The sequence below is a fragment of the Morone saxatilis genome, unplaced genomic scaffold (assembly GCF_004916995.1).
Source record: "Morone saxatilis isolate NCDOM2014 unplaced genomic scaffold, NCSU_SB_2.0 Contig19, whole genome shotgun sequence".
Lineage (NCBI taxonomy): Eukaryota > Metazoa > Chordata > Actinopteri > Moronidae > Morone > Morone saxatilis.
In genome coordinates this window covers 2,624,523-2,649,884 of record NW_023339751.1, presented here as the reverse complement: position 1 = coordinate 2,649,884, position 25,362 = coordinate 2,624,523, and the positions used below count along the sequence as shown (strand labels likewise).

The following is a 25,362-nucleotide window of genomic DNA, read 5'->3' as shown; positions in this document are numbered from 1 at the left end:
TAATTTCCTACTCCATTATAATTCTCCTTTTTCAAAATTATCTCTGTTCAGGAGCTCGGAGACCAGAAAGCAATAGCAAGAAGTTTGCTTAGTCTGGCCATTCTGGGTTGTGAAGAGCAGAACTATGCCCAGGCTCTGATCCTGCTGGACAAAGCCCAAGCCCTGGGTGGGGAGGGGGAGTTCTGGTACCAGCTCACCCTCACCAAGGTCAGAGCTGTAGTAGGCCAGGGAGACCAAGATGCATACAAGGTATAGAATCACTACATTGTAATAACCCCCTTACAGTACAGTTAACTTAATTTTGTAGACAATACTTTTTGCATTGTGTTTTTTATTTTATTTCACAGGCTGATCAGATTATAAAACAAGGCTGTGGAGCTCTGAAGCTACTTATGGAGCAGCAAGTAAACCGAGTCCCAGAACTCACATTCTTGATCACCTCATTAAAGATGAGGTAACCCCAAACTTCTGTGGTCAAATCTGCTAAATGTGTGTTTTCTTCCTGGTTAGGATTAGAGATGTGTTGTCTTTTATTAAGATGTTTATCATTTTAAGATGCACTATCCAGTTTGGGTAAAAAGAATGTACACATCAGCAAATGTTGATTTTTATATTTCACCCTAGAAACAAAGTGGCTGGAAGGAAGTCCAGTGCCACAAAATTACAATATAATCATTGAACAAAAGACCCAGTTTATCTCTTTTACACTAAGTCTTTATTATAAACTGTTACCTATGTCCAATGTCTTTTCTAAACCTGCATGCATAAAAATCTGACATAACCACTGCTTGGGGGATATTTACAAAGGGTTTGCCACAGTTTTTAAGGCACTAATATTTACTAAAGGCCACTTTTTCAATACAATGGAAGAAAAGTAGCATTGCTGTTTGGCCTAATGCCATATGTATTTTAAGGCCTTTCTGTTCAGAGGCGCACAATATGTGAGTAGGGAAAGGAAAATTATAGTAATAGTAAAGCCTGATTTATCACTGCAGAATGATCACTGTGGCGAGGAAACTGCATCAGAAATGTAAAATCTGTGGCACTTTTTTGAACACACGGAGGGTGAGACTACAGACATACACTGCTACATTAAAAATATGCGGTGTTGCTTAATTTTGTGGTCTTGACAGGCTTACTAAATATCCACCAATGTGTCTTAATGTATCATAAATAGACTTTACAAAACATAAGTCAACTAGATAAAACATCCACTGAAACCTACTTTCAGCATGTTACTGTTATGCATTTAAAACATCCACTAAATGTCATGTTTTAAATAGATAAGTTTGTGATTTCAACAGCTAATCGAATATATTATGTTGCGTTCCAGAGGTGCCATTGAATGTATAAGTGCCCTTGGTGGTGGTGAACCGGGAAAGACACTCAGCCCAGAGGTTGTCCAGAGACTAATGGCCGCCTGCAATACACTCAGAGACTGTGCCAGTGGTTTCACTAAACTCAGCTACAGAGAACATGCAGCAGAGGCACATGTTGAGTACGCACATGGTTTGAGGTTAGTAAGTCAGGAGTTTCTGTATTGTTAGTGTTATTTACTAATGGGTATTCTTTAAACCATACTATAAACTATATGCAAATACATTTGTACTCTATTTGGGTGCATGTAGATTACTTTTAACAGTTAAATCTTGAATTTCAGCACATAAGTGTTCCAAGTAGGACTCACAAATCAATTGTTTCAGCCTGATGAATGCTACCTTTTCATGAGGAGGTGTACATGAGATTTGTTCATTAGCATAGTTTACACTCTCTTCAAACTGGAGTTTCAAGTCCTGGTGTCAGAAATCACCAAACAAAAAGATTACAAGTTTAGCAGAGACCGTAGTTCTGTATGAATATACATAGATAGATAGATAGATAGATAATAGATGATAGATAATAGATAGATAGACTAGATAGATTAGATAGATAGATAGATGTGTTTTCTCTGTCTTTGTCTACTCTTAATAATATCTCTCTACAGAATCCTAGCCAACCATACGACTTACACCGAGGACAAACAGCGCTTCCTGCTCGATGGCCTCTCCCAAATGCAGCTAGCTGTTACAGAGCAGGAACATGTGGTGCTGAATGCTCAGAAGCTGCTCTCCTCACAGCAGGAGGTAAACAAAGTGCATGCATGTTCCTTAAAAATCCATCTTTCATTGTGATGATGCCCTCTCAAACTGTTTTAACTAGTCACAGCCACTCGACTGAACTTCTTTTGAGGACACAGCTCAGCAGAGAACGTGGCTGAAAATGAACATCAGAAATGACTTTCTAAGTAACTGTAAGTGTTGTAGACATTGCTTTGAACAACATTTAGCTGACTGCTAAACGGGCTCAAAAGCTGGGCTCTGGCTAAAATTGCTTGTCCATTAAGGACAAGTGCAGGCGGCAAAATGTTTGATCCTGTTTAGAAAAGTATGAGCATGTTTTTCAGTGCTAAGAGATGAAAGGGTTTTCCTGTGAAAAGCCCTGTTTGTGGCTAAATGACGGAGAGAGGGGCTTTGTTTGTGCTATCTGCATGTTCATTTCCTAAACAGTCTAATTGAATCACAATTAAGCTGCTGCACGAGGTTATTAGGGCCCTGTTGTGCCGCTGTCATATTCCGGGGCTCTGGACTGTGTGACATCTTAGCTAAATATGTGTGTGTATGTGTGTATTGCTGTTTATAGCTCAGGCTACAGTCTAACAATGTTCTGACACAGACAAAAAAAGCCTTCATTACTTTTACTTGTCAACAGCAGATGGGTGTTAGAGTCATTTTATCCAGACACTATACAAGCTCTCATACAGATGAGGTTATCTGAGGGCTTCAATGCCAAAGATGGACTGGCATAACACTGGCTGCAGCCTTAATTTACATGTTGATGGAATCATGAAAGAAAGATTGATTGAACAACTCTCACACCTGCTGCAAATTCTTCTTCTATTGAGTTTTTGATTAAATCTTGTGTGGATGTTTCACTCTGCCTTTGGACGTTGGACTGTGGCTGTGCTCTTTCAGCAGATGGTGCTGCTGCACTAATAAATTTTGACATCCAACCTGCATTAGAAACAATGGATAACAGCTGTAACCATGCTCATTTATTCTCTTTATGAGCTGGGCCAGCTTTTGTTCCATATTCAGTTCTTCTCATTTAAATTAGTGGTTTTTAGTCTTCATTGTTCAATGAAGACCAATGGGCCAGGTTTCTCATTTGCCATGTCTCACAATATCTGGTCACACATCTCGTCTGTGAACTCATCATCACAGCTCACTCTTGCACCTTAGCCAATTGAGAATAATCTTTTGAAATTACCATTTAAATAGTAGTCAGACTTTTTATTATTATAAAGAGAAGGTGTTTCTGATTTCTGGGTGGCAGCTCATTTAAATAGGAAAGCAAGTAATTTATCATTGAACTTGCTTCTTGGAGTTTGCGCTACGGCTTCCGTTGTGATGCTTATAATTTTGAGTGTATTTTCTCATACTTGCTGGTCCTTTCGTCCTTTTTAGAGTCATGAACTGTCACTGGTGGCCATGCGGAGGCTGCTGCGCCTGCGCCTGGCCTTGGCTGAGTTTTGTTTGGCCATACTGGAGGAGCACTGTGCTGAGAAGACACGCCAAGCTATGGCCCGTGAGAGGATGACCTCTGCTGAGATAGCACTGGAGGAGTATACACGCAGCACACCTGAGCCCAACTCTATAGAGCAGGTTAGACAGTGCACATGCACATCCAACCTGGATCAAATGTGAAATTCTGGATCTGTTTAGAGACTTACATGGCACACTTAGAGAAACACTTTCTTTAGATTTCTTAACGTAACAATTTTCTTCATTACACTCAACAGGATCAGTTTAGGTCAGGATGAACTTAAGTTTTAGAGCTGTAGTACTGGATAAATATAAAAAATCTAAATATACACCCAAAATATCCATCAAAGCGACAAAGCGTGAGTAGGACAAATAGAGACTTTACATCCTTTGTAACTCAGTGTCTAAATTATTTCAAGTTTCGAGTCCTGGCAGAAAAATGTCCTTAGGGCACAGCAAGTGTCAAATATACACTTAAAAAATACAAAATATTACTCTAAACATCAAGAACTGAAAGATCCATGCTGACACAGGCTGTTGATACATTACTATATAGGTCAGAGGACTGTGTAGGTTAGTTGCTCATCAGTGCCACTTGGGGATGCTAACATGCAAAGTAACACCAGGCAATTAATTCTTCATAGCAAATCTCTTGTGACTAACCAACAATTTATAGCAAGCTTCTCTGTTCCTCTGGTCTCTGTCCAGGACAGGTAGTTGTGTATTATTATCACTGCAAAAAAATGCAGCAGTTGCCTTCCCGCTGTATTTGGGACACCACTGCCCAGGGTTTAACCTTTTCAGAGAGTGTTTTTCTTCATTTAGTTTATATTTATGTAGGATTTCTTACTGGAGTGCTGGGTTTAGGAGACAGGTGTGCATAAGATGTTTGAAAAGTTGCCAAGGCTCATGGGTTTGCATACCGTCACTCAACATTCCTCTTAGTTAATGCTCAAGAAAACAGAGAACTTATACAGCATTTACAGTAATACAACATATGTCTCCCCAATTTTGAAACAGAAATAAAGATTTAATTTCCAGAAACATACGAGTGAGACTACCCTATAACTCCACTCACATGACAGTTATCCTACTGTACATAAGAATTTTCTTCATTTTGAATGGGCTTATTTCCAGTCAACACATACGATCTTAGTGATTGCATCACCCAGAACTCTAAATTGGAAATTAATAATTTAATATTAATAGTTTAGCTTAGGAGGCTGAGAAGGGCTGCGAGCACGACAAGTGTAGTCATCCACAAGCTCTTATATGATCTTCATGAATGTTATAATCACCTGATATAATTTTATGTTTTATATTTTCTGTGTATATTCCCATTTCGTGTCATTCTTACTTTTTCTCTCTCTTCCTCTTTGTCATCATAGCACTGGGGATCAGTATTTGTTGTGATAAATAGACTAGAGTATTTACTTCATGTTTTCTCCACAGACACCACTTCTCTTTGCCCTCTTGAACAGCTCTTATGTGAGCTTTTCCTAGTGAAAAAGAAAAAAAGATGTGTATTCTCTTTGTCAGATGGTAGTACAAGTAAATGCATCGCTCGTGATTCATCTTCTCATTTGACCTTAACTTCCTTGTGTGTTGTCCAGGAATGGTTGAGTCAGGGCAGTACCCTGGGGCAGGTGGCTCTTGGCCAGCTGGCTGCAGTACGTTCTCACTCCCTGGACAGTATGGAGACCAGAGCTGGCTGCCTAAGTCTGATAGGAAAGTACCTCAGACTGCTGGCTGTGCAGGAGGACCCTGTTTATCAATGTTCTCTCTGGAACAGACACAAACAGGTAGACAACTAATGTGGTCATATGTACATTTACACATAATGCTCATATATGTCTGCTGGAAACTGGAACTGGGAACTGTGGAATTTGATACATTATTTAGAGAATTACAAAGGAATATCAGGAAACTGAATGCAGGGTTGCCACCTGTCTGGAAAGTATTGAGTTCTTGCTTAGTGCTTGGATTAGATAAATAATAACATGAAGATGCTTGGACTAAGTGAGCAATAAAGAGGTCCTTAAAAGTGCTTGGATTTAGCTTACCTGAATCTCTGAGTTTGAGCGTTGTGCCTTCCGCCATCTCAGAGTTCACTTATGATATCATTTTTATACTTCTGGAGTGCTGGACCAAGCTTCATACACTTTCTTCCCATCTGAAAAGTAGCATATATTTCATGACATCGCTTATAAAAAGTTGTGTATTTAGGTCTATATTCTTCTGCCGAAGTTTCATCCTGATTCTCCTTATTCCCGGGTTGTACCTGGCCTTACATATCTACTGCCATCTAATTAAGGTAAACCATAAAGGTCTTTATCTAGTACTTTACCAGGTTAAAATTGTATATGTGAATATCTACATGAATTGTTGGCCCTTAGTTTTAAAATAATTTGTCCTTGAAAAGTGCTTGAAAAGTACTTACATGTATCATTAAGAGTTACAACCCTGTGAATAAATAGATCAGAATGCAAACCAGACTATTGGAAACAGACATAATCTGTTTCTTTTGAACTCCCCAACTTCATTATGAAAGTGTAATTATGAATTGCTGGAGTACCCAGATATTAACCCTTGTTGAACAATGGTTTAAAAGCTTCTAAGGAACCTAAGTTGCTCGCAAGACATTCATCATTATTATATAATTGGTGCAACTGAGTAATCAGCTGGCAGACGTGTTAGTTATTGTTGTTTCCTGACTTCTCTACCTGCCCCTGATGGTGGTTTTAAAGGAAAACTGAAAGCTTGAAAGTGCCACTATGCCTCTGTCCTTGTTTGCTGTAACTCTACCCTGTTTATGCCTTCAGAAATGTTGTGGCCACAAAAACAGCATACCATAAATAAAAATCAGTTAAGCTTTGAACACACTTACCAACCTAAAGATGTCATATTACTGTAAGTCTTATGAATCTTGTGGGGAATTCGGATGCAGAGGCACATATACACACCAATGGGCTAATAACCTGGAAAAAGTTGTGAGATAGGGTTGAAAGTTCATAGGGATTAGAGAGATGGATGTCCAATTACATAATTTAAGACAGAAAAGCGTAGGTTTTTATGGTTTGTGATCACAAGGGGATTTCATACTAATCACGATCATTGTTCTGTGATCTTGAACTAACTTTGTGCAGAAGGGGGCCTGGTCTGACCCTGGAGCTGTTTCCGTGGAGGAGGAGGAGGATTCAGAGAAAGAGAAAGACAGAGGATCAAGCAGAAGAAAGCCGAGGGTGATCTCTGCCAAAAGTGCTGAGCTGCAGGTACATACCTCCTGACAAGTGACCCCATCACTTCTGACTCATCTCTAATCTACAGTATTTATACTGAGGTTCACATCACATCTCATATCCCCTGGAGGTAAATCTCTGGGCACTCTGCATAGTTCTCATATTGAAAGTGAGCACAGAGAGATCTACTGTCCACATCAAACTTGGTGCAGAATAGAACTGGGGCAATGCATTATTTATGTGGCAACGTTTTTGAATATTAAATAAGATTGAACTGATAATGTTGTATGGTTCAGTGAGTTCTGACTGGGGTGCCTGTAACTACTATATAACTATATAAAATGTATTATTTCTAATATCCAGAAACCGTTTGAATGATATCTAAATGAGGTAACTGCCTTCACAGACAGCTTTTAATAGGTGAATCTATTATGCTTTTAAAAGTACTGTTGTCTGACATAATGGCGTCTTTTAAATAGCATAGAACTTCTTAGCCTTATGTAGAAACATAAACTATGAATGTAACTATTCTTAAATGCCTTGCTTACAGTTGTAAAAACAGAACATTTGATAAGATGTGGGATGAACACCTGGCTGAACTGCACATTCATGCAAGAGAGGTCTTCATGCTCTTGGTAGAGGCCGGAAAAGCTTCGTGGCCACCATAGTTTTTCCTACACGTCTGGGCGAGCGGTGGTTGCAAAGACATTTCACTTAATTCAAAAATCCTACACACTGGTTTAAATGTCCTATCAGTTTTATTTAAAGATATAGAAACATGAAAAGTTTGTTTGGTTAGAATTATGAATAACAGCGACAGCTCAAATAAATGTTTTTAAGCTATGGTAGAAAAATCACTCTGACTTTGACTTCAATTGTATACATAGAAAAAAGTTCAGGCTAGATGTTGATTTCACAGCCTGATAGTGAAGCCATAGGAAAGCTATAATTGTGTGTGTTCCCAATACAGTGTGTACATTGACAGTAGATAAAAAAACAGCAATGTAAAGATTCCTATATTTAATGATTACAGAAAATAAGTATTTATGGAATTTGACCTAAATGATTTGTTAAGATGTTTCAAGTCTGTCTTAATAAGATATTCATAATTGTTCCTCTTGCCCATACTTAATGTGAAAAGAACGCTTCGTAACGCAATTCCAGTGGAAGAGATGGGAAATAAAACCCTCACTGTGAAAAAGTGCATTCTAAAGTTCAATTGAAGCTAATCTGAGGCTTCAGCAGTAGTAAGACACATAGAGTGGATACTCTCCAACGTCTTTTTACTCACAAATTCCCTCTTTGCATTTATATCCCTCACCCCTAGCTCACAAAAGAAACACAGTCCATAGAAACAGAAATTGAGAATTTTAAAGTCAAAAGCCAGCAGTAAGCCTCATGTTAGCTTCAGAAGGAAAACAGGACTGCAGATTTTGTCCCCATTACTTACATCTAGGAAAGAATCTCTTAAACATAGTATGGTGAAAAGGAATGATTACAAGAACTAATAACTCCTCCAATGTGCATTATGGGAATGTGAGTAATATAACATTATGTGAGTAGAGAGATAAAATATAATACGAGCATTTTAAAGGTGACTTATAATAATAACTTCTATGATAGAGATATGTAATTTATATACGCAGCGTAACCCGCTTGTATGTGCACTGTACATATGTTTGATTGATTATGCAGACTTGCTTGCACTGTCTTCTATAGTGTACAGGAATGTTAATTGGCCTACATTGTGTGTGTGTGTGTTTGTGTGTGTGTGTCCGTGATGTCTGTTTAACAGCGAAGGAGGCATAGAGCCAAGCAGCTGTTGACACAGGCCAGTAAGTCGCTGGCTGAGGCCATCAGCCTGTGCCTCCAACACAAGCTGCCTTCCTCTATCCTGGCTGATGCCTCTCTCAACATGTTGGAGTGTCATGGCCAGTCTGACCCTGCAGTGGCAGGTCAATATCTTGCCCTATTTCAGGTATTGTGCATCAGATTGTGCATTTGTTTACTACACTGCCTGAGTGTACAGGTATAGTCTTGAGTATGCAGTGTTTGTGTAATAAAAAAAAAATCAAGAATTCCCTTTTCTCGCATCATCACTGTTGGGCCCATATATACTGTACTTCCACATACAGTATATTGTATGAAAAATGCTTTCACTGACCTCCTGCATGCAGGTTGCAGGTCTATGCACAACACAGTCCCTTAGATCTGTACCCACACATAGTCTTCACTTACTTAATAATGGTATTGTTCAGGATATCACCTACTATAATCCCTACCATTACCAACAGCTCCCTCATCCATCTTCTTTTGTATTCCCAGAGCTGCTGCACTGTTGCTACAATGGCCAAGGTCCTAAGTTCTGCCTGCACTGGCACTAGTGAGTCGCAACTCTCTGCTCTGCTCAGCCTTCGCAGGAAACTGCTCGTCTCTCAGGAGGAGAGGCCCAGCAGCATGCTAAAGGGAGTGGAGGACTCCCTCAATAGCCTCTCCAAGGTACCGGGTCACCACACCCCCCCCTCCACTCATGATTTATGGATGCTGTCATACTCTGCTCGGTAAATTCCCTTGATGGGGGACACGATATCGGTGCTGTTATGGCCTTAGCTCTGAATGTACAGTAGGGCTCCCAAAATCACACAGCTGCAAATGCTCTTCTTTTTTGTTTTTATGTCAAACCAACATGTACAGTAGTTTGTATGCGGGACAGCATGGTGGGATCTGCATCCTTGTAATCATAAGTCACAATGTCACCATAAAGCTGCTCCCTCCAAGGTAGATGAGACTTTTGGAACCATGTTATTGTGTTCATAAAAATACAAATTAATAGTTGACTAATAATTGACCGTGGGAGTGCAACTGCTTAACTGATTTTATAATGGTGATTATAGTCTTCAATTTAACTCAAAGCATGTTAAGTGACCAAAATAGTTATATTGTGTCCGGAAGCAATTAAAAACAGAATATTACAACCATCTCAAAACTTTGTTTATAGCTCATAAAACTTACAGCCAAACATTTCACTGGTAGTTCAGGGCTCACTTGTCCGTGTGTCTCAGGCTGGTCAGACTGTTTTACTCTATACATAATGCCCATAACTTAATGACCCATACAATAATAACTGAACTACTAATCCACATGTGAAAGGGGTTGGGGGTGGCCTTAAATAAATAAATACTAATCCTACATGTTACTTTTAGAGGGCATTTTCAATAATAAAGTTTGTTAAAATGTCATATCTGGGCAATGATCAGAAATTAGCAAACACCATACACCTAAAATGTAACCCAAAATTTTTAATTGATTGATTATTTGAAAGTATAATGCTATTATAATAAAATGCATACATCTTACCGGTCCCACTATTGCATTATTCCTACTGTCCCTAAATCTACACCTATGATCAGAATCATTTTAAATTGTTGTGCAAATAAATATTCTACTGTTCCTCTTCACTGTAACTGTCGTGGCACCTTTTTTGTGCAGCTTCTTCATACTTTGAAATGACACTTTTAAGACCAACATCCTGCCTTTTATGCTTTCTAGAATTATTTTATTCAGACTTTTTTTCAAAATCAAAGGCACTTTAACTTTGTATAATATATTGTTTACTGTGTGATCTTGAAATGACTTTCTGGTTTGAAGGCCTTCAGCCATCTGACCATCCATCCCAGCCACCTAAACATCCTTGCAGAGCTTCCACCCAACCTGAAGATCCTACTGCTTCAGCACTCTAAAGACGGGTAATTTCTATTTTGTCCTTGTCTGTTTTCTCTCATTATTTCCCTACAGCCATGCTGTAAATTCTTTCCTTATCTGCCTCTGTCAGTATAATGGTACATAAGTAAATGGCTGCAGGTCACATAAGTCACGTTCAATCAGGGCTACAGTCACATCAGGAGCAGAAGGGGCCTGCTGTGTGGTACACCTGCCACTAGAGGGCTGATGGTTGAAATCTTTTGATAGAGATGTTATGCATCCATGTTACCTGGAATTTTAAATAAAATTGTGAAGCAAAGCATACAGTATACAGTTAAAGGGTAAAAAGTATTTTTGTGAGTTTGTTTGTTTTCTTTTTAGGTCAGAACTTTACGGGGCCTTCTATGAGATGACCAAAGCTCCAAATCAAAAGGGAAAGTCTACGCAAGTTACAGGTTAGGTGCCATTTTAAACCAATTGTCACAATACAAAGAGCTGGCCTACCTCCTACTTGAATAAAATATGTGTGCCATTTAAACTGAACATGAGCTTTTATGTATATTTTTAGGTTGCATATAATTTGTTCAATAGCCTTGGGTGAAATGGTCTTCATCACACATACGGTGCTGCACATACTATTGTTGTCAGCATTTAAATGGAGCCCTATTAATTTACTATTCCCATGCAAAGCAGATGAAAAGTTCAGCTTTAATGAAGGCAAGGAGAGAGGAAAAGATGACAAAGTGCAGAACAAATCACCAGAATTTCCCTTTGACCTCTGTGCTACTGGCCTGGTATGAAACACCAGCTTTTATAAGTCATCACAGGGTATTAGCATACTGTACTACCTGCTCACATGACCTTTTGTGTCTGACATAAGAAGGTGTTGTGGAAAAAGGACTCTAAATCCATCGCCTGACAGTGAAGACAAATTTATGAATCTGAAAAGACAAACAAGACAAAGAAGAGATAGGGGGATCTTTCTAACGAAGCAGGGGGAGGAGGGGGAGGAGGGGGTGAAAGTGCTCTCAGGGACCAATTACAAGGCCTCTATGTGTCTGTGAGTATGCCTGTCTCATTGTGTGTCAATTCTGTTGTTGCAGGTAGCCTGACGTGCTCTAGGGTGACCAAGGTTTCAGTCTACCCACAGGCTCTGCTGGCACTGAGGGAGCAGACTCAGGCTTTTGGCCAGGAGACTAGACATGCCCTCCTCAAGGAAGCCTGTTGGCACGTAGCTGAGGCAAGGCTGGGGGCCTCCACGGAGCATCAGGTTTTTCTCCTTGTACTTCTTGTTGAGACCTCTGCACTTTCACTCTATTAACATTATCTGCAGCAAGCTTCATAAATAAACTCACTCCACTGCAATTATTATCATTTCATGTGTCTTCTCGCCTGCTGGGGGGACTTGGGACAGCTGACTTTAACATCCAAATGTTGTTTTGAAGCAATAAGATGTGTGTGTGAAAGTAATCAGTGGCCTGAAACAATAAATACTGCATTACAGCTACTGAAACTCCTTCCTCTTTTTTCTTCTTCCCCTATATAGAAAACTGCAGCAGAGGAAATGTTATCACCTCGCTTCAGAGAACTTGTACAAGATATGGAAGACTATTTGAATCCACTTCTCACACAGTTCGACTTGTCTTGCTTAAGGTGAAGTGCTGCATATGTCATTACATTCCACCATCACAGACTGGATCTCAGATTGTATTTAAGATTTTTAATTGATATGATATGATGCGAGAAAAGTCTTTTCAAGTGTGTGTTCAAAACAAAGTGAGACTGGGTTGTCTGCTAATCTTGGTTGCTGCAAGTGCTGCGTGTCTACATTTCTTACACTTTGTCACATCTTACATTATCTGGTTTTAACCTCGCCTGTCCTTACCTCCCACAGGCCCCAGGCTGCATCACTACCAGTCCCTGAAATGACCAAAACCAAAGATAAAGAAGGTAACGGGAGTTTACAGTAGAGCATGTTGTGTGTAAGCTTGTTTGCGTGTGTGACACCCTAAGGCCCTTGTGGTTTTGCAGTGTATCATATGAACCACTATTGCAACATCGGCTGTGATTCCTATCTGTTTATAGGCACCCCATCAGCAGGTTTCTATTACCCCTCAGGCCACTGTTTTTGCGGTATATGTGATATAATGTGATACTCTTTGAATTACACACACAACATTATAATGCCAATAAACAGTTTTCAAAAGAATTAACTGTCCAAATTGTTGGAACAATCACACTGAAAATATGTAGTACGTAAATTTGCAAAGGTGGTTTTACATTAACATCGTAAAGATTTAAAGGTAAAAAATAATTATGTTGTGTGTGTGTTCCTAATTACCAGCAGAAGCAGGGGAGTATGTGGTGTTACTGGCAGACAAGAAGTTGCTGGAGTTGCCGCTAGAGGCCTTGTCCATCCTGCAGGAGGAAGGCCTGAGTTCTGTGTCACGAGACTTCTCCCTCCAGCTTCTCCACAGTCGCCTGAACAGAGAAGAACCAGAGAAAGGTACCAGATACGCACATGCAGACACATTTTGAGAAATGTTTGCAAGCCCTGCCATGGGATTCCTAACTATTCCCAGGAACATGCAACTTTGAGAACAACATACCATAGAGCGGGTCATCCAGTAAATTCTAAGTATACCGGCTTATTCATGTAATTTTATGTTTCTGCTGTTGGGTTTTATGCAATCCAGTGAACTATTTCATATATTTGTGCTCAGGAACACAGAATGTCAGCTAACTACAGGAAATGCCAGTGACTGTAAAGTTGCAAATTAGGCATTTGTTAGCTGAGAGCTTGAGGAAAATCATTGACATTGTTTGTCTGTTAAACTGCATTCTGTGAAATCTAGTTATTAGTGTAAACAAAAGGCACGACTGATGCAGTATTTTATGTAACAGCGCTATTACTGGAAACCTGTCAGAATATGGAAGTGCAAATGACTTGACTGGCTGGCAGACACATCAATTCAAACTAGGTCTAAAGCTTTGGGAGAATTCATTCAGTTATGTTATGACGGCTCTAATTAAACAGGAATCTTCTTTGAATTGTTACAGCACTAATACTTTTTTAATTGCCCAAACATTTTTTCGCCAAGTCTTGCAATCACTCATTTCCTGTTATTTCCCTCGTTAATTTCTAAGAAACGTATTGTCTAATCTAAGACCTATGCTTTATTATAGTTTAATCACTAAGTTCTCAATTATATTTTGTTGGAATCATTAAGTAATAGTAAGTAGCAATAAATACAATTCTCACAAGTCCTTAAAAAGTTGGTTTCTGCTTGCTATTGCTATTGGAATATAATGTGATGTAGACAGTGACAGGTAAAGTAAAAAAAAAAGGAACAACAAGATATAACTTATTGTGAAAGAAGTCCTATGAATGGGCCAGGACTAAATGTGGTTTAAACGTTTTTAATGTGTCTCACCCCAAAGTCATAGATACTGTAGGAAACAACGGGTTGCTTGATGGGAGAAATAAGACTATGCAGTATAACTGTCTTATCTATAAAACTGTAGATAATTAGATTTTATACGGTATAAGTGGATGTTTGCCTCACATAATTCCTTATCATATTTTAGTAAGTAATGGCTTAGACAATAGACTGCATGCAGCCATCCATAGAAATGGAATTCGTTCAGGATAGAAAGGTCATTTCACATCCTGCTGGCATGCAGAAGTTCATGCGGACATCCGTGAAGACCACAGCCTGCTTCGCTAAAGTGGATGTCCATAAACAGTGGCCATTTTACTGTTCCTGCTAGAGCAATTTAGAGTCAGGACTGTAGATGTCCCCTGGACAATCAGGAGTAATACAGTATATGTAGGTAATGGCTTAAGTCGAAATAACCATAGTTGTTAAAGCTGCTGGCATAAAAAACAAAGTGTGGGTAACACTGAAAAGCATCACACTCCCCGCTTTTTGAGATGCTGTAGATTCACACTGTTGGCCCTGCTGAAATTCTCTCTTTTGGTGTAATTTCATCCTAAATGCTGCCCAAAACATTTCACAACTTTAAAAAAAAACTCTCAAATAAAATATCTATTTTTGGTCATGCATAAATTAGTCATGACAGTTCTGTTCTCTTCTGTTCTTCACTACATGAGTCAAGCCAGTATCATGACTCAGCTTATTTAATTTTCTGCCCATTTAGTCTCCCTTTGTTACTGTCTAATGCAATAATTGTTCCTGTAAACTATAAACTATGGTGAACAGTTTTTTGTTGGAGCTGGAGACAAACAAGGAACTTTTTGATGAACAGTATCAGATTGGAAATCAGTTAAAAAAAGTGAAAAAAAGTATTAGGTGTTGGGTAAAAAGAAAAGTTACAATAAGTGATATCATCTACCACATAATGTCCTTGTCCTGTCTCTCATTATTTCATTTTGGAGGCCCTTCTATGACAGCTAAATACCAAGAAATAAATCCAGTTATTTTTTGGCAATGATGCTTCATTTCTAAGGGGGATTCTGCACATTAATATTTTGAAAATAAAGAGAAAAAGGGGTAGATAGAGCACCAAAGCGGATGCTGCAGACACCTTTAACTTTTTTAAAGGTTGAATCATTTGCATAACTTGAATGAATGTTCAAAGGTTACTGTTAAATTAGTGTATATGTGTGACACTTGCATATGCCACAGACAGGAACTACAAGAACATGTATTTCCTAATACATCTTTCAGTGCCTGGATCAAATACATGGGTGATGATGAAACTGGAAAAATATATGTTGGGTGTTTTTTTGCTGGACCATCATTACCATAATTTTGACAACTACAGTTTACCATTGTGTCAAGAAGATATAGTGCCTGAAACCACTTTTGAAAGGGCTATTTGTTATTCTGTGCAGTGCTTTGCATGAAGTATGCACAGGACAAATTAGCACAAACTATAAAAAGACTGCCTTCAGGTGGGAAATGTTTGCCTCTGTATGAACGTCTGTTCTTACTGCCTTGATTTGTGTGTGTCTCAGAGAGTTGCTGAGTGATAAAAGAAATTGTGATTCAAACTACACAGATTTGATTTTTAACATTTGCAGACCTTACTTTTAAGAAGTACAGTGATGCACAGTTTTACATATTAGCAAATATTTTATTAATTTTATTTAATAATAAAAAAAATACTTTTTATATTGAGGAGTCATTAACTTAATCTCAGACTTCACGTGCTTTTAAAAATCCTAATCTTGATGACACTCCGAATACACATTGGGCTGTGACCTTTGCTGCCTGCCTCCTTTTGGAGTTCTCCCCCCTGATTGGATAAAGTGGGATCAGGATACCAGAGAAAATATTCTGTTTACTGCAAAAAGGAGGAACTGTGGCACCCATGTCACTGACTGAACACTATATCAGTGAAGGCTGTCAGAATGTAGAGCTATTTAACAATTATTTTAACAAAAAAATATTGCTTACAGCAACTTTAAGTCAATGTTTTTTTACTTTTTTGGTGTTAAGTTTGCCCTTATGTTGTTAGAGATTGATACTAGTAGCAAGCTACCTGGATCATTCCAACAGATCAAACACTGGTATTTTTTTCTGTTCCTGACTTTGATTGATCTTACTGAAGTAACTTTTCATGAAGTGTCAGACGAGTGCAAGTTTAGATCTTCTACTGCTGGTCGGTAACATCTCAAATGATCAGCATTCATTTTCATTCATCCCCAGGAACCTTAAATGTCTACTGAATTTCAAACCATGTATTAGTTCTATTGCGTTACATTCCTTTGGCAGATCTTTTATCTAAAAGCAGTAATGAGTGCTTTCAAACTCAATAGAAACAAGAGCTGGATGGCATCATAAATAAACAATAAAAAAGTATTTGCCGTGGTACGTGTACAAGTGCTTAGGGTTTTTCTTTATTAAATGAAATGATACACAAGTTTGTGCTGGGGTCTGTTATTGAAAAGTGTGTGGTGAGTGTTGGACTGATGGACCAACAAATGGACGAATGCACTGCTGCTGGTATAGCTTATAGTCCCAAAAAAATGTGATTACTACCTTAGAGTCCCTGCAATTAGGGGTCAACTAAATCCATTTATTTAGGTTTTTTGAAAATAAATGGGGATTTGAATCCAATTAGTCTGGTAATTAAATAGATCATCAATGCTTAATCAATAGTCAGTGCTTCCAGTTTCAGAGGATAATAGATGCTGCAGCCATGAGGTAACTTATTTAGAACAGTTCTTCAGTTTCAGTCACCAATAAATGTCATTAACGTTGCAGATACTGAGACTTTTTGTTTCTTTTCCCAGTCCAAATGCTGTGTAATCTACCTTGCAGACAAGTGTATGTATTAATTCTGCTTCCTGTTTGTGGCAGTTGAAAGTGACAACAAAAAGGAGACCAAAGGTGGCAAAGGAACTAAGGGGAAGGGAGATCAAAGCCAAGCCATCAAAGTGGTGAGTTCAGTAAATTAATCTGGGCCTGCCAGATACAGACAGCAATATTACTTTTACCTGCTGTCAGCACTGGCAATAATTTAAGTTCCTCTCGCCTCCCTTTTAAGTGTGGTTTTTCAATCAATTACATAATGTGTTTTCATAAAGATCCCATTTCGAGCTTCTGAGCATTTATCTTCTTTCATGCACCACTTCTATTTTTTCCACCAGCCCCTTCCTCTTTCTTTTGCTCTGTCTCTTCTGTCTTAAACTCCACTCTCACATTCTCTCTTGCAAATGCATATGTGCTAGAGACAATATGTGTATGTGAGTGTGTATATATACATTTTATATTTGTAAGTACTGTTTAAAGTTGTAATAACTTTAATTTATTTACCCAGATACCTGCAAATCATGTGCTGCCTTCTTACACATCCCCAGTGGACACACGTAACTTCAAATGTATCTTTTTTAGTCTTTTCAGTTTGTTAAGGTGTTTGTCTTTATATATAAATATAAAGATATATATGTATGTCAGTCTTTTTCATAGATAATTATTCTTAACATACCTCAACAGATATTGTTGACCCTCACAATGAAGGCAATTTTGGTAAGTAAATGTAATCAATTAAATATAAATAGAGAGAGACCTAATACATTATATAATAAACTAGTATATTGGAGTGGTCTCTAAGGGTGGAAAGGTACTGCACTATGGCAGAAAGAATTGTTTGTTAATGATCAGTTACAGTACTGTGTAGCTGAAGCTGCTTTTATTTTAAGTTCTGTTTGGGTGGTGTGTCGTGGAGTATAGGAGTGCTGGGAGTGCTTTACTGATTAATGTTGTCTTTAGATTGTATTGCAGGGGCTGGCTCTGCATGTCTCAGCTCTTAGCCCTCTAAAGCATCCTTCTTTCTTTTACATTATACTGTTTTACAAAATCTCTACCTTTGTATGAGTCACATTCCAGCTCCCAGTTAGTGTCACAACTTGAGCAAGTTTCATAATATTTCTGTGTTGTTGTCTATGTGGCGCAGGGGGGACCAGTCTGAGCACGAGGATGAAGGAGACTTTGGAAACCCACAGCCAGAATTTTACCCATCTGTGGGAGGGCTTCATGGGAAGCAAACAAATGCCCAGGTTAGAACCTTTAAGTAGAGCATAGCAATGCAATGCAGCACACTATGTTTGGTCTTTACACTGAGCATGCGGAGAACCAACTGTATTTGTTACATTGCAAAACGCCTGATCATTTCTACACCTCTAACTCTTCCCCAAATATGTATCCAGCCTGTCAGAGACGGAGCAGCTGCTGTGCAGAGGCAGTGCGTTCATTTACCTGGGGATGGAGCGCTTCATGGCAAGCATTCCACCTGCCAAACTAGCAGGCCTTAATCTGTCTGGTACTGTACACCCATACACTTTTAAAATATTAGAAATCAGTATTAAAAAGTCACAGTGTTCTGAAATCATCCATCTATATGACTGAGCAGATGTTGCATGCTTTGTTTCAATTTGTCCATGCATAAGACCAGAAACACAGACAACTATCATTAATGTTAAACAAACGCATAATGTGTCCATCATCCAGTCTGCTGTCTGTTGGCAGCTGAAAGCAAATAAAATGTCAGTTAGGGTTTTAAGTAAAAAGCCTATTGTAACCATCACCATGTCATATAAATGTCACAAAATTATAGACGATAGAACAGAAGTCTGTGTCACCAAATGTCTTGAGCATTTGGTGTCATAGTAATGTACCAGATATTATTAAATCACACAGTGTCTTAAGTCATTTTCAATAAATTAGAAGGTAAAATACTGTAATGAATGAGTGATTGAAATCTGGAGCAGAGCTGTTTGCGCATTATGTAAGCAGTAAATAGAGCAGTACGCTTAATCTCTTCAAACACATCAATCTTTCATTCTGAGTGGGTATATATAGAAATATCCCTGTTCTGCAGTGAGAAATCAATGTGGTTTTACTATCAGATCCCCGCTATAATATTTCCACAACTTCACCCAGTACCTATAAATATAACTTAACTAAGAAAATCTAATAAGGATTACTGGGGAATACTGTATTTATATCCTTGTCACTCAGTGCCATTTACTGATTATGGCATAAAGTCACGATAACACATCTGGGTACATAAGTCATTTCAATAAATAAAAATCTACCCCAAACCTTTCAGCTCTTTACACCTTCAAAGATATTTCACAAAACAAATATGGCTTCCTCTCCATGGCTTCTGTCCCCTCTTTCACCAGCAAACAAAGGTGGTCTGATGATGGGTGGACTTTATCCAGTGTGATTGACAGAGTGTCAGGTTGGCCTTGCGCATCGCCCCAGGCCAGACATATGTGCCAGCCGCTAGCCTGGCGTTACTACTGCTAACTATAGCGTGACTGACATCATGGTCTGAATTCCAGCTGTTACTTCATAACACACCAGATCGTTTCTACCTAATTGGCCATCAGGAAATGATTAGGCGATGGCAGATTTGTGTTTCTCAGAAGAAAAAAAAAGGTGTCATGCGGTACATGCTGCGCCATCTGCACTTATATCTTATCTGGGAACTGTGTTCATTTATCACTGCATCTTTATCTTGTTTAGTGTAATAATATTACATCCTAACATGGCTCTTTGAGGGACAAAGAGTGAGACTCACATCAGAGTAGATCTGGCCCCAGGCAGCTGCATAGCAAGGGGGAGGGGGAGGGCAGCAGTGTCTTGCTTCAGACGCAGACATGATTGTCACTGAAGTCAGCCCGAATAGCTGCAAGGCACTGCCTATCCTTGCTGCAATAGAGAAAGATGGTAGATGACCTCGCTGACACACACCTGGTCTCAGACACAAGAAGCTTTTTTGTTTTTTACACCCACAGGTCTAGCCAAAGTGCTTGTACAGTAAACACCTGTTTTGTGTAATAAAACATAGATGGACTGTGTTGAACTAATAGTGTTTCTGCCTGTTTGGCCTTGTGGCATGACTGACTGCTGCAATGACTGCAAGTGTTTTTCATCAGTTTATTTCTTGTCCTTGTGTAAAGTACACTGAGCTTTATCTGATCTGTTATTCAAGATAAATTCAATCATTTAACCTTATATTATACACAACTCAACTCAACTTATTATGAAGTTTATTTATAAAGTTTAAACACGACACAGCTGATCCATAGTTTTCTACAGTGCAGAGAAAATCACATAACTACTGTTGTACTTCAACATTATCTGCAATTTCCCCTGTGTATGTAATGGCTGGTGTGTACAGCATGGTGGGTTAAACTAACAGTTACAGCTGTATAGCCAGTACCCATGTAGAATTCTCATAACCCTCTCATAAAGTCTATTTTACACTTTGCTTTTCATTGCAGGTTTTTAGATGATGTGTTTTGTAATGTATTTTTGAACATATGGCTTCTTTCATTATTCTTCCTGAGTGGCAGAAACATAATAATTGGGTTTTTTGTCCATATTTTAAGATAAATGGGTATCTAATACTGTAAATAATTATAAAATTAGCGCCTTGTCATTTTAACAAGCATTTAAATAAATAATTGTTACCAGCTACAGCTCTTTTCTCAGAACTAGATCTCCTGGGAAATGAGCTTGAAAGAATACAACAAAAATACATTGTGGAAGAAAAGTTAGCCTGAAAGTGTTGCAGGACTCTATACTGTTGCTAATGCAAAAATAGAATCGTTATCATTATTGAAAGCACCTTTGATATTTTTTTAATCCCAACTTTTTAACAATATTCTTTCTTTTACTTTACTTTTTCATTCTTCCCGTACACACACTGGCCTTTACCGCCTCCTGTATCACTTAACATTCAGGACAAACGAGAACAACTCTTGATGTTCAGGCAGAACCATAATCCAGAAAAATACGGCTGTGTAGGTCGTCTGTGCAAGCAGTTTATTGTGCCCATATTTATGTTTATTGTTATGTGGCGACCTGTGGTGGCTGCAGTGATTATCACACGAGCAAAGGAGGGTGTTAGACGAGGTAGTATGAAGGGAGGAGGAGGAGGATCGGGGTGGATGTACTTTCATCCAGGAGACTATGAGAGACTATAAAGTAACTTAACTTATGCAACTGACATTATTTTCACACAAACCAGGATCTTTTCTTAAACCTAACCAAGTAGTTTGGGGGCATTACTATCGTTACCATGATAACAGTTCTGGCACACCTGTCTTTGGTCATTGGTAAACAACCAATTCTGTGATGATGGACATCCTCAAGGCTGTGGTTAATGCTTCATTTGGAAATGTATATGAAAAAGTCAAACAGGCACAGGTGCAGGCAGATTGTGTTTCTGCATTAAGAACGAACGTGACAAGACATGATATGACAGGCCACTAAGCCACCTAGTACTCAATGTGTGTGTGTGTGTGTGTTTTGTATGTACTATATACACTTTTTACACAGCGGATAGTGAATAGTTGTCTTTCTGTGGGAGAGCTTTATTTATTCTCTTGCCAGATAATGATAATGGTGTTTGTTCTCCTCAGAGTGTCGCATGGCTCTGCTGTTTGACCTGATCCAGAACAATGCCAGTGTCCTCCGCCAATCAAACTTTGACATGCACAAGAGGTAACAAAATAGCTTTACTGAAAGAAGCTTTAACTACATTTGCATTTAACTTTCTTCCCATTTATATCTGTCTTCCTGTTTGCCTTTATAATGTGTTTTACCTGGTTTACTTACAATAGTTCCAATTGATGTTTTTTGTCCTTGGCAGTATTTCAGCTTTTTGGTTGTAACAGTTCATAGAAACAGGGCTTCCCCTCCCTCTGTCTCTCACAATCTCACTATTTCTCCTCTCTCCAGTGCAGGACAGTTGGCCCTGGAGAAACCCCTGGAGACTGCTCTGCTGCTGAGTTTGTGTGGTGTCAGCTGTATTGTCCTCAACCAGTGGCACAACAGCCTCCAACAGAACACACACAATATGACCAGGGTTCTAGACGGTAGGTTTTGGACATACATTAATGCCCTTTCATTCCTTACTGTCAACCTAACACATTGTCATTTAGCCGCTTTTAAGAATTGCTTTTTTGCTGTGGCCATTATTAGCAGTTGCAGTCATACAATATGTGTGTGTCACCATGTGTTGCAGATCTACTGAGGGTCAGACAGACCTCTGGTCAGACCATTCATGCCCTGAGGAGAGGGGACAGTTCAGAGATACCACATCACAAGGATTTAGAATCATACGGTACTGTATATCCTACACGCTACCTCATTTAGCCTCACATTTGCATTTTCATTTACTGTAAATACATCCAAGCCCATGTGTTTTTTTTCATGGGTGCATCACAGACACCCACACATCTCTCTTTCTCTATTAACAAGGCTTGGGTTTCTTTCCAAAGACAGAAAAAATAATAAAGCAGGATAATTCAAATTATGAATCCAACTAAGCTGGATTTCAATATAACCCTCAGATATAATTATTGCTTTCTCTGTTTTTCATCTGCAGATCAAGTGCTCCTCACTGACTCAAAGGAACATGATGTTCACCACAAAACAACTCCAACACCATCAGCCTTCAACTGCGTTCTTTATGGCCTCCCTAACTTAATTGTTACATAATGTACTGTATATCCTCAATATCGCCTCGCCTATATTTCAGTTCAAGATGATTAAAGCCATACAAGTCAGCCAACTAAAGCTACTGTAGTATGAGGGGGTTAAACATTTCATTAAAGATGATCCTTGATTCATGCCTTACATTTTCCAACCAATTCCAGCTTTATGAGAATACTGATTTAATACTTGATATTTTTTATATTGTTTTTACTGTACACAGCAGACATTAAAATACAATACGCACTGTGCCTGGCTCCATAAAATAAAGCTACGGCCAAGGCTCTCGGAGAGGGGAGCTTACAGTGACTCACTCTATACATGTATTGTATTATTAAAATAGCAATGTTACTGCTAACATTGTGCTCACAAGTTGTACCTCTGGGATCTCTGCCTCACAGATAACACTCAGTATATTGAGTGTACAGAGTGGGCTGTCCACATCAGTCACCATGATTACCAATATTTCATTGATGTGGGTTAGTATCGGACTTTACCAAATTGAATGTGAGGAATGATTTCCGGCCAGATAAACACTTGACAGTACCGGCAGCCCTGATGTGACAGAAATACAATGCTGAGGACTGAGCTGGAAAGCGACGCCTCATGGTCAGGTATGCTTTGACTTATTGCTTTGTTTTCTTATATCTGTTTCTCAAGCCTTTTTAAATTGTAGGTTTCATAACAATTAAAGCTGATTTAATCTTTTGTTGACAGTTCTGTTGTCGCGTTAAATGTTGACCCCACAATTGAGGCTGCATCTATTGTTTAAAGATCCCCTTCAGACATGTACTAAGACATAGTGTATATACAAAACACCTGCTTGGGACAATAATATGTGTCTGTTTTTTTCTGCAAAAAAATCTGATTTCCAAATAAAAATCCTTAAAAAGTCACCGACCCAGAATTTATGAATATGCTAATTTTGTTCATTTCTATCGTTCCTGCTGGTCACCAGATGTCTCTACTTCACTGTGAAGTCCATTCTCAGTGTATGTGCACTAGTGGCTTCAACTTTCTACATTACACTTGTGGAAATGTAATACTTGACCAGGATTGACTGAAAAACATCCTTCTAGTGTCAAACTCTGCACATACGTCATTCTGCACAGTGATCCTCAAACATCAAATCTTTGATTTTTGAGTGCAGAGGGTCTTTAAACATGCTGTCTCAAACGATGTCAGACCTCTCTGTAGTTTATTCAAATTAAATGTAATTTTGTTTGCCAATATTAATTGAGAATGCCTTTATCAGACATTGCAGTGCAAGCTTAATCCGTATATTTGTTGCTGTTTTGCACTAAATGTTAATTTTGTAATTTCCTAAATGGTAAATACACCCCTTAAGAAAAAAAGCATACTTACTGTAAGAACTGTGTGACCCGAGGCTTTGAATGCTGACCTATTTATTGCAATTCAGTCAGACATAAAATTAGAACAGGCGGTGGAATTCACCATTTTGATGCTTTATTCCTCAATAGATTTGCATGTGTAAGTTTACTAAAACACAGATCTGAGATTTTGTTCTGCTTCAGCTGGCTTCTCTCTCTGATTGTTACACACTAATACACTAGTGTAGAGTTCACTGTAGAAATAAAGGAATAGATTGACATTTAGGGGAAATACTGTTTTTCCACTTTCTTGTGAATACGTCAGTTAAATCTGCAAGATATATGAAGCTACAGCCAGCAGCCACATATCTTAGCTTAGCATTAATATGGGAAAAAATGGTTCCTTGTGTTCCCAATCAGACATTGATGATGAGATTATAGAGCTTCTTCTATGCACAGTGATTGTAGTTCTCCAACGGAGCTCATAAATGCAGAGAACTGTACTCTTCAGAACAATTTGCTGAAAGAAATGATTGTCTGAGCTCATGTCTGCCTTGCTGATGCCGGGTCAGCTTGTTCTTCAGCTGATGACATTCAGAGCAAGTAGCTTGATGCCCGCTTGTCATGTTTTTCTTATTCTGATAAATAACTGCTGCTGACTGTCTGTCTCAGCAGCTTGTTTGTCTTTTCACCCAGGGACAACTTGGCTTTTCACCCCTCTGGGCAGCCAACAGATGTCTGTCTCAGTTGCTCCCAAAGTTCAACTTACTCACACACATTTGGATCTTAACTTAAAGATTATGATTGATGTTTAGATATTGTATATGTATGGATATTTACAGTATATGCACTGTGTTAAAATTTGTATTGGTGTCTAACTATATGAGTGTTCTTGCTTTTCCATCATCAATTATGGTAATAATCAAAATAATCACCAAAAAATTATTTAAGAAATTTTTCTGTTGTAAATGAATTGTGTAATGATGAATAATAGTGGCACGCAGAGCACACCACTACTACTACAAAGCATTATTTAACACATTTTTACTGACTTTGTCATGTCCTCAAAAAAAAAAAAAAAATGGAAGTAGGCTCTTCTCGATTGCATTTCAGTTTTCACCAAAGAGAAGGAGAACTACAGCCAGAGGATGTCGTTTGACCTTTGTGTGCACTGTATGTATGTAAGTAGGTCAGAGAGACCTCCTCACTGTGCAGCAGAGACAGGAGGAAAGAAGGCAGAGGCCTGGGAGATTATTCACAGACAGAGGTACTACTACATCTTCAGGATAAACCCTGTCAGCAGTAAGCATTGTCACCTCTGTGATTCTGGATGGAGTCTCAATGGGCAAATGTTGGCATAGCATCAGTAGGCAATGAACTACAGATGCAGCAATAGTAATAAAGTTTAATACAAAGGAAGCATTTTGATGAAAGGCTCCTGAAGGTTAATTTGTCTGTGCAGAGGATAATTCGATGCTCAGCGTGCGGGGACTGACTCCTCAACTGATTGAGAGCAGCTTGGTGATTC

The 25,362-nt window shown here is 38.7% G+C and overlaps 1 protein-coding gene across 1 annotated transcript in view; it reads left to right on the top strand.

The window, feature by feature from the left end:
* LOC118329072 (cilia- and flagella-associated protein 46) overlaps positions 1-23,326 on the top strand; it is a 52,645-nt gene extending 29,319 nt beyond the window's left edge. The window contains 24 exon segments of the mRNA XM_035663028.1: positions 52-249; positions 348-454; positions 1,334-1,516; positions 1,985-2,123; positions 3,504-3,701; positions 5,195-5,383; positions 6,728-6,871; positions 8,616-8,798; positions 9,146-9,319; positions 10,469-10,566; positions 10,904-10,977; positions 11,626-11,804; positions 12,069-12,175; positions 12,417-12,495; positions 12,863-13,028; positions 16,852-16,931; positions 17,312-17,372; positions 17,488-17,520; positions 17,948-18,050; positions 18,201-18,313; positions 21,429-21,510; positions 21,748-21,884; positions 22,034-22,132; positions 22,397-23,326. Coding sequence (XP_035518921.1) covers positions 52-249; positions 348-454; positions 1,334-1,516; positions 1,985-2,123; positions 3,504-3,701; positions 5,195-5,383; positions 6,728-6,871; positions 8,616-8,798; positions 9,146-9,319; positions 10,469-10,566; positions 10,904-10,977; positions 11,626-11,804; positions 12,069-12,175; positions 12,417-12,495; positions 12,863-13,028; positions 16,852-16,931; positions 17,312-17,372; positions 17,488-17,520; positions 17,948-18,050; positions 18,201-18,313; positions 21,429-21,510; positions 21,748-21,884; positions 22,034-22,132; positions 22,397-22,509 — 3,039 coding nt within the window. The 3' untranslated portion in view covers positions 22,510-23,326.
* Positions 23,327-25,362: the final 2,036 nt, after the last annotated feature.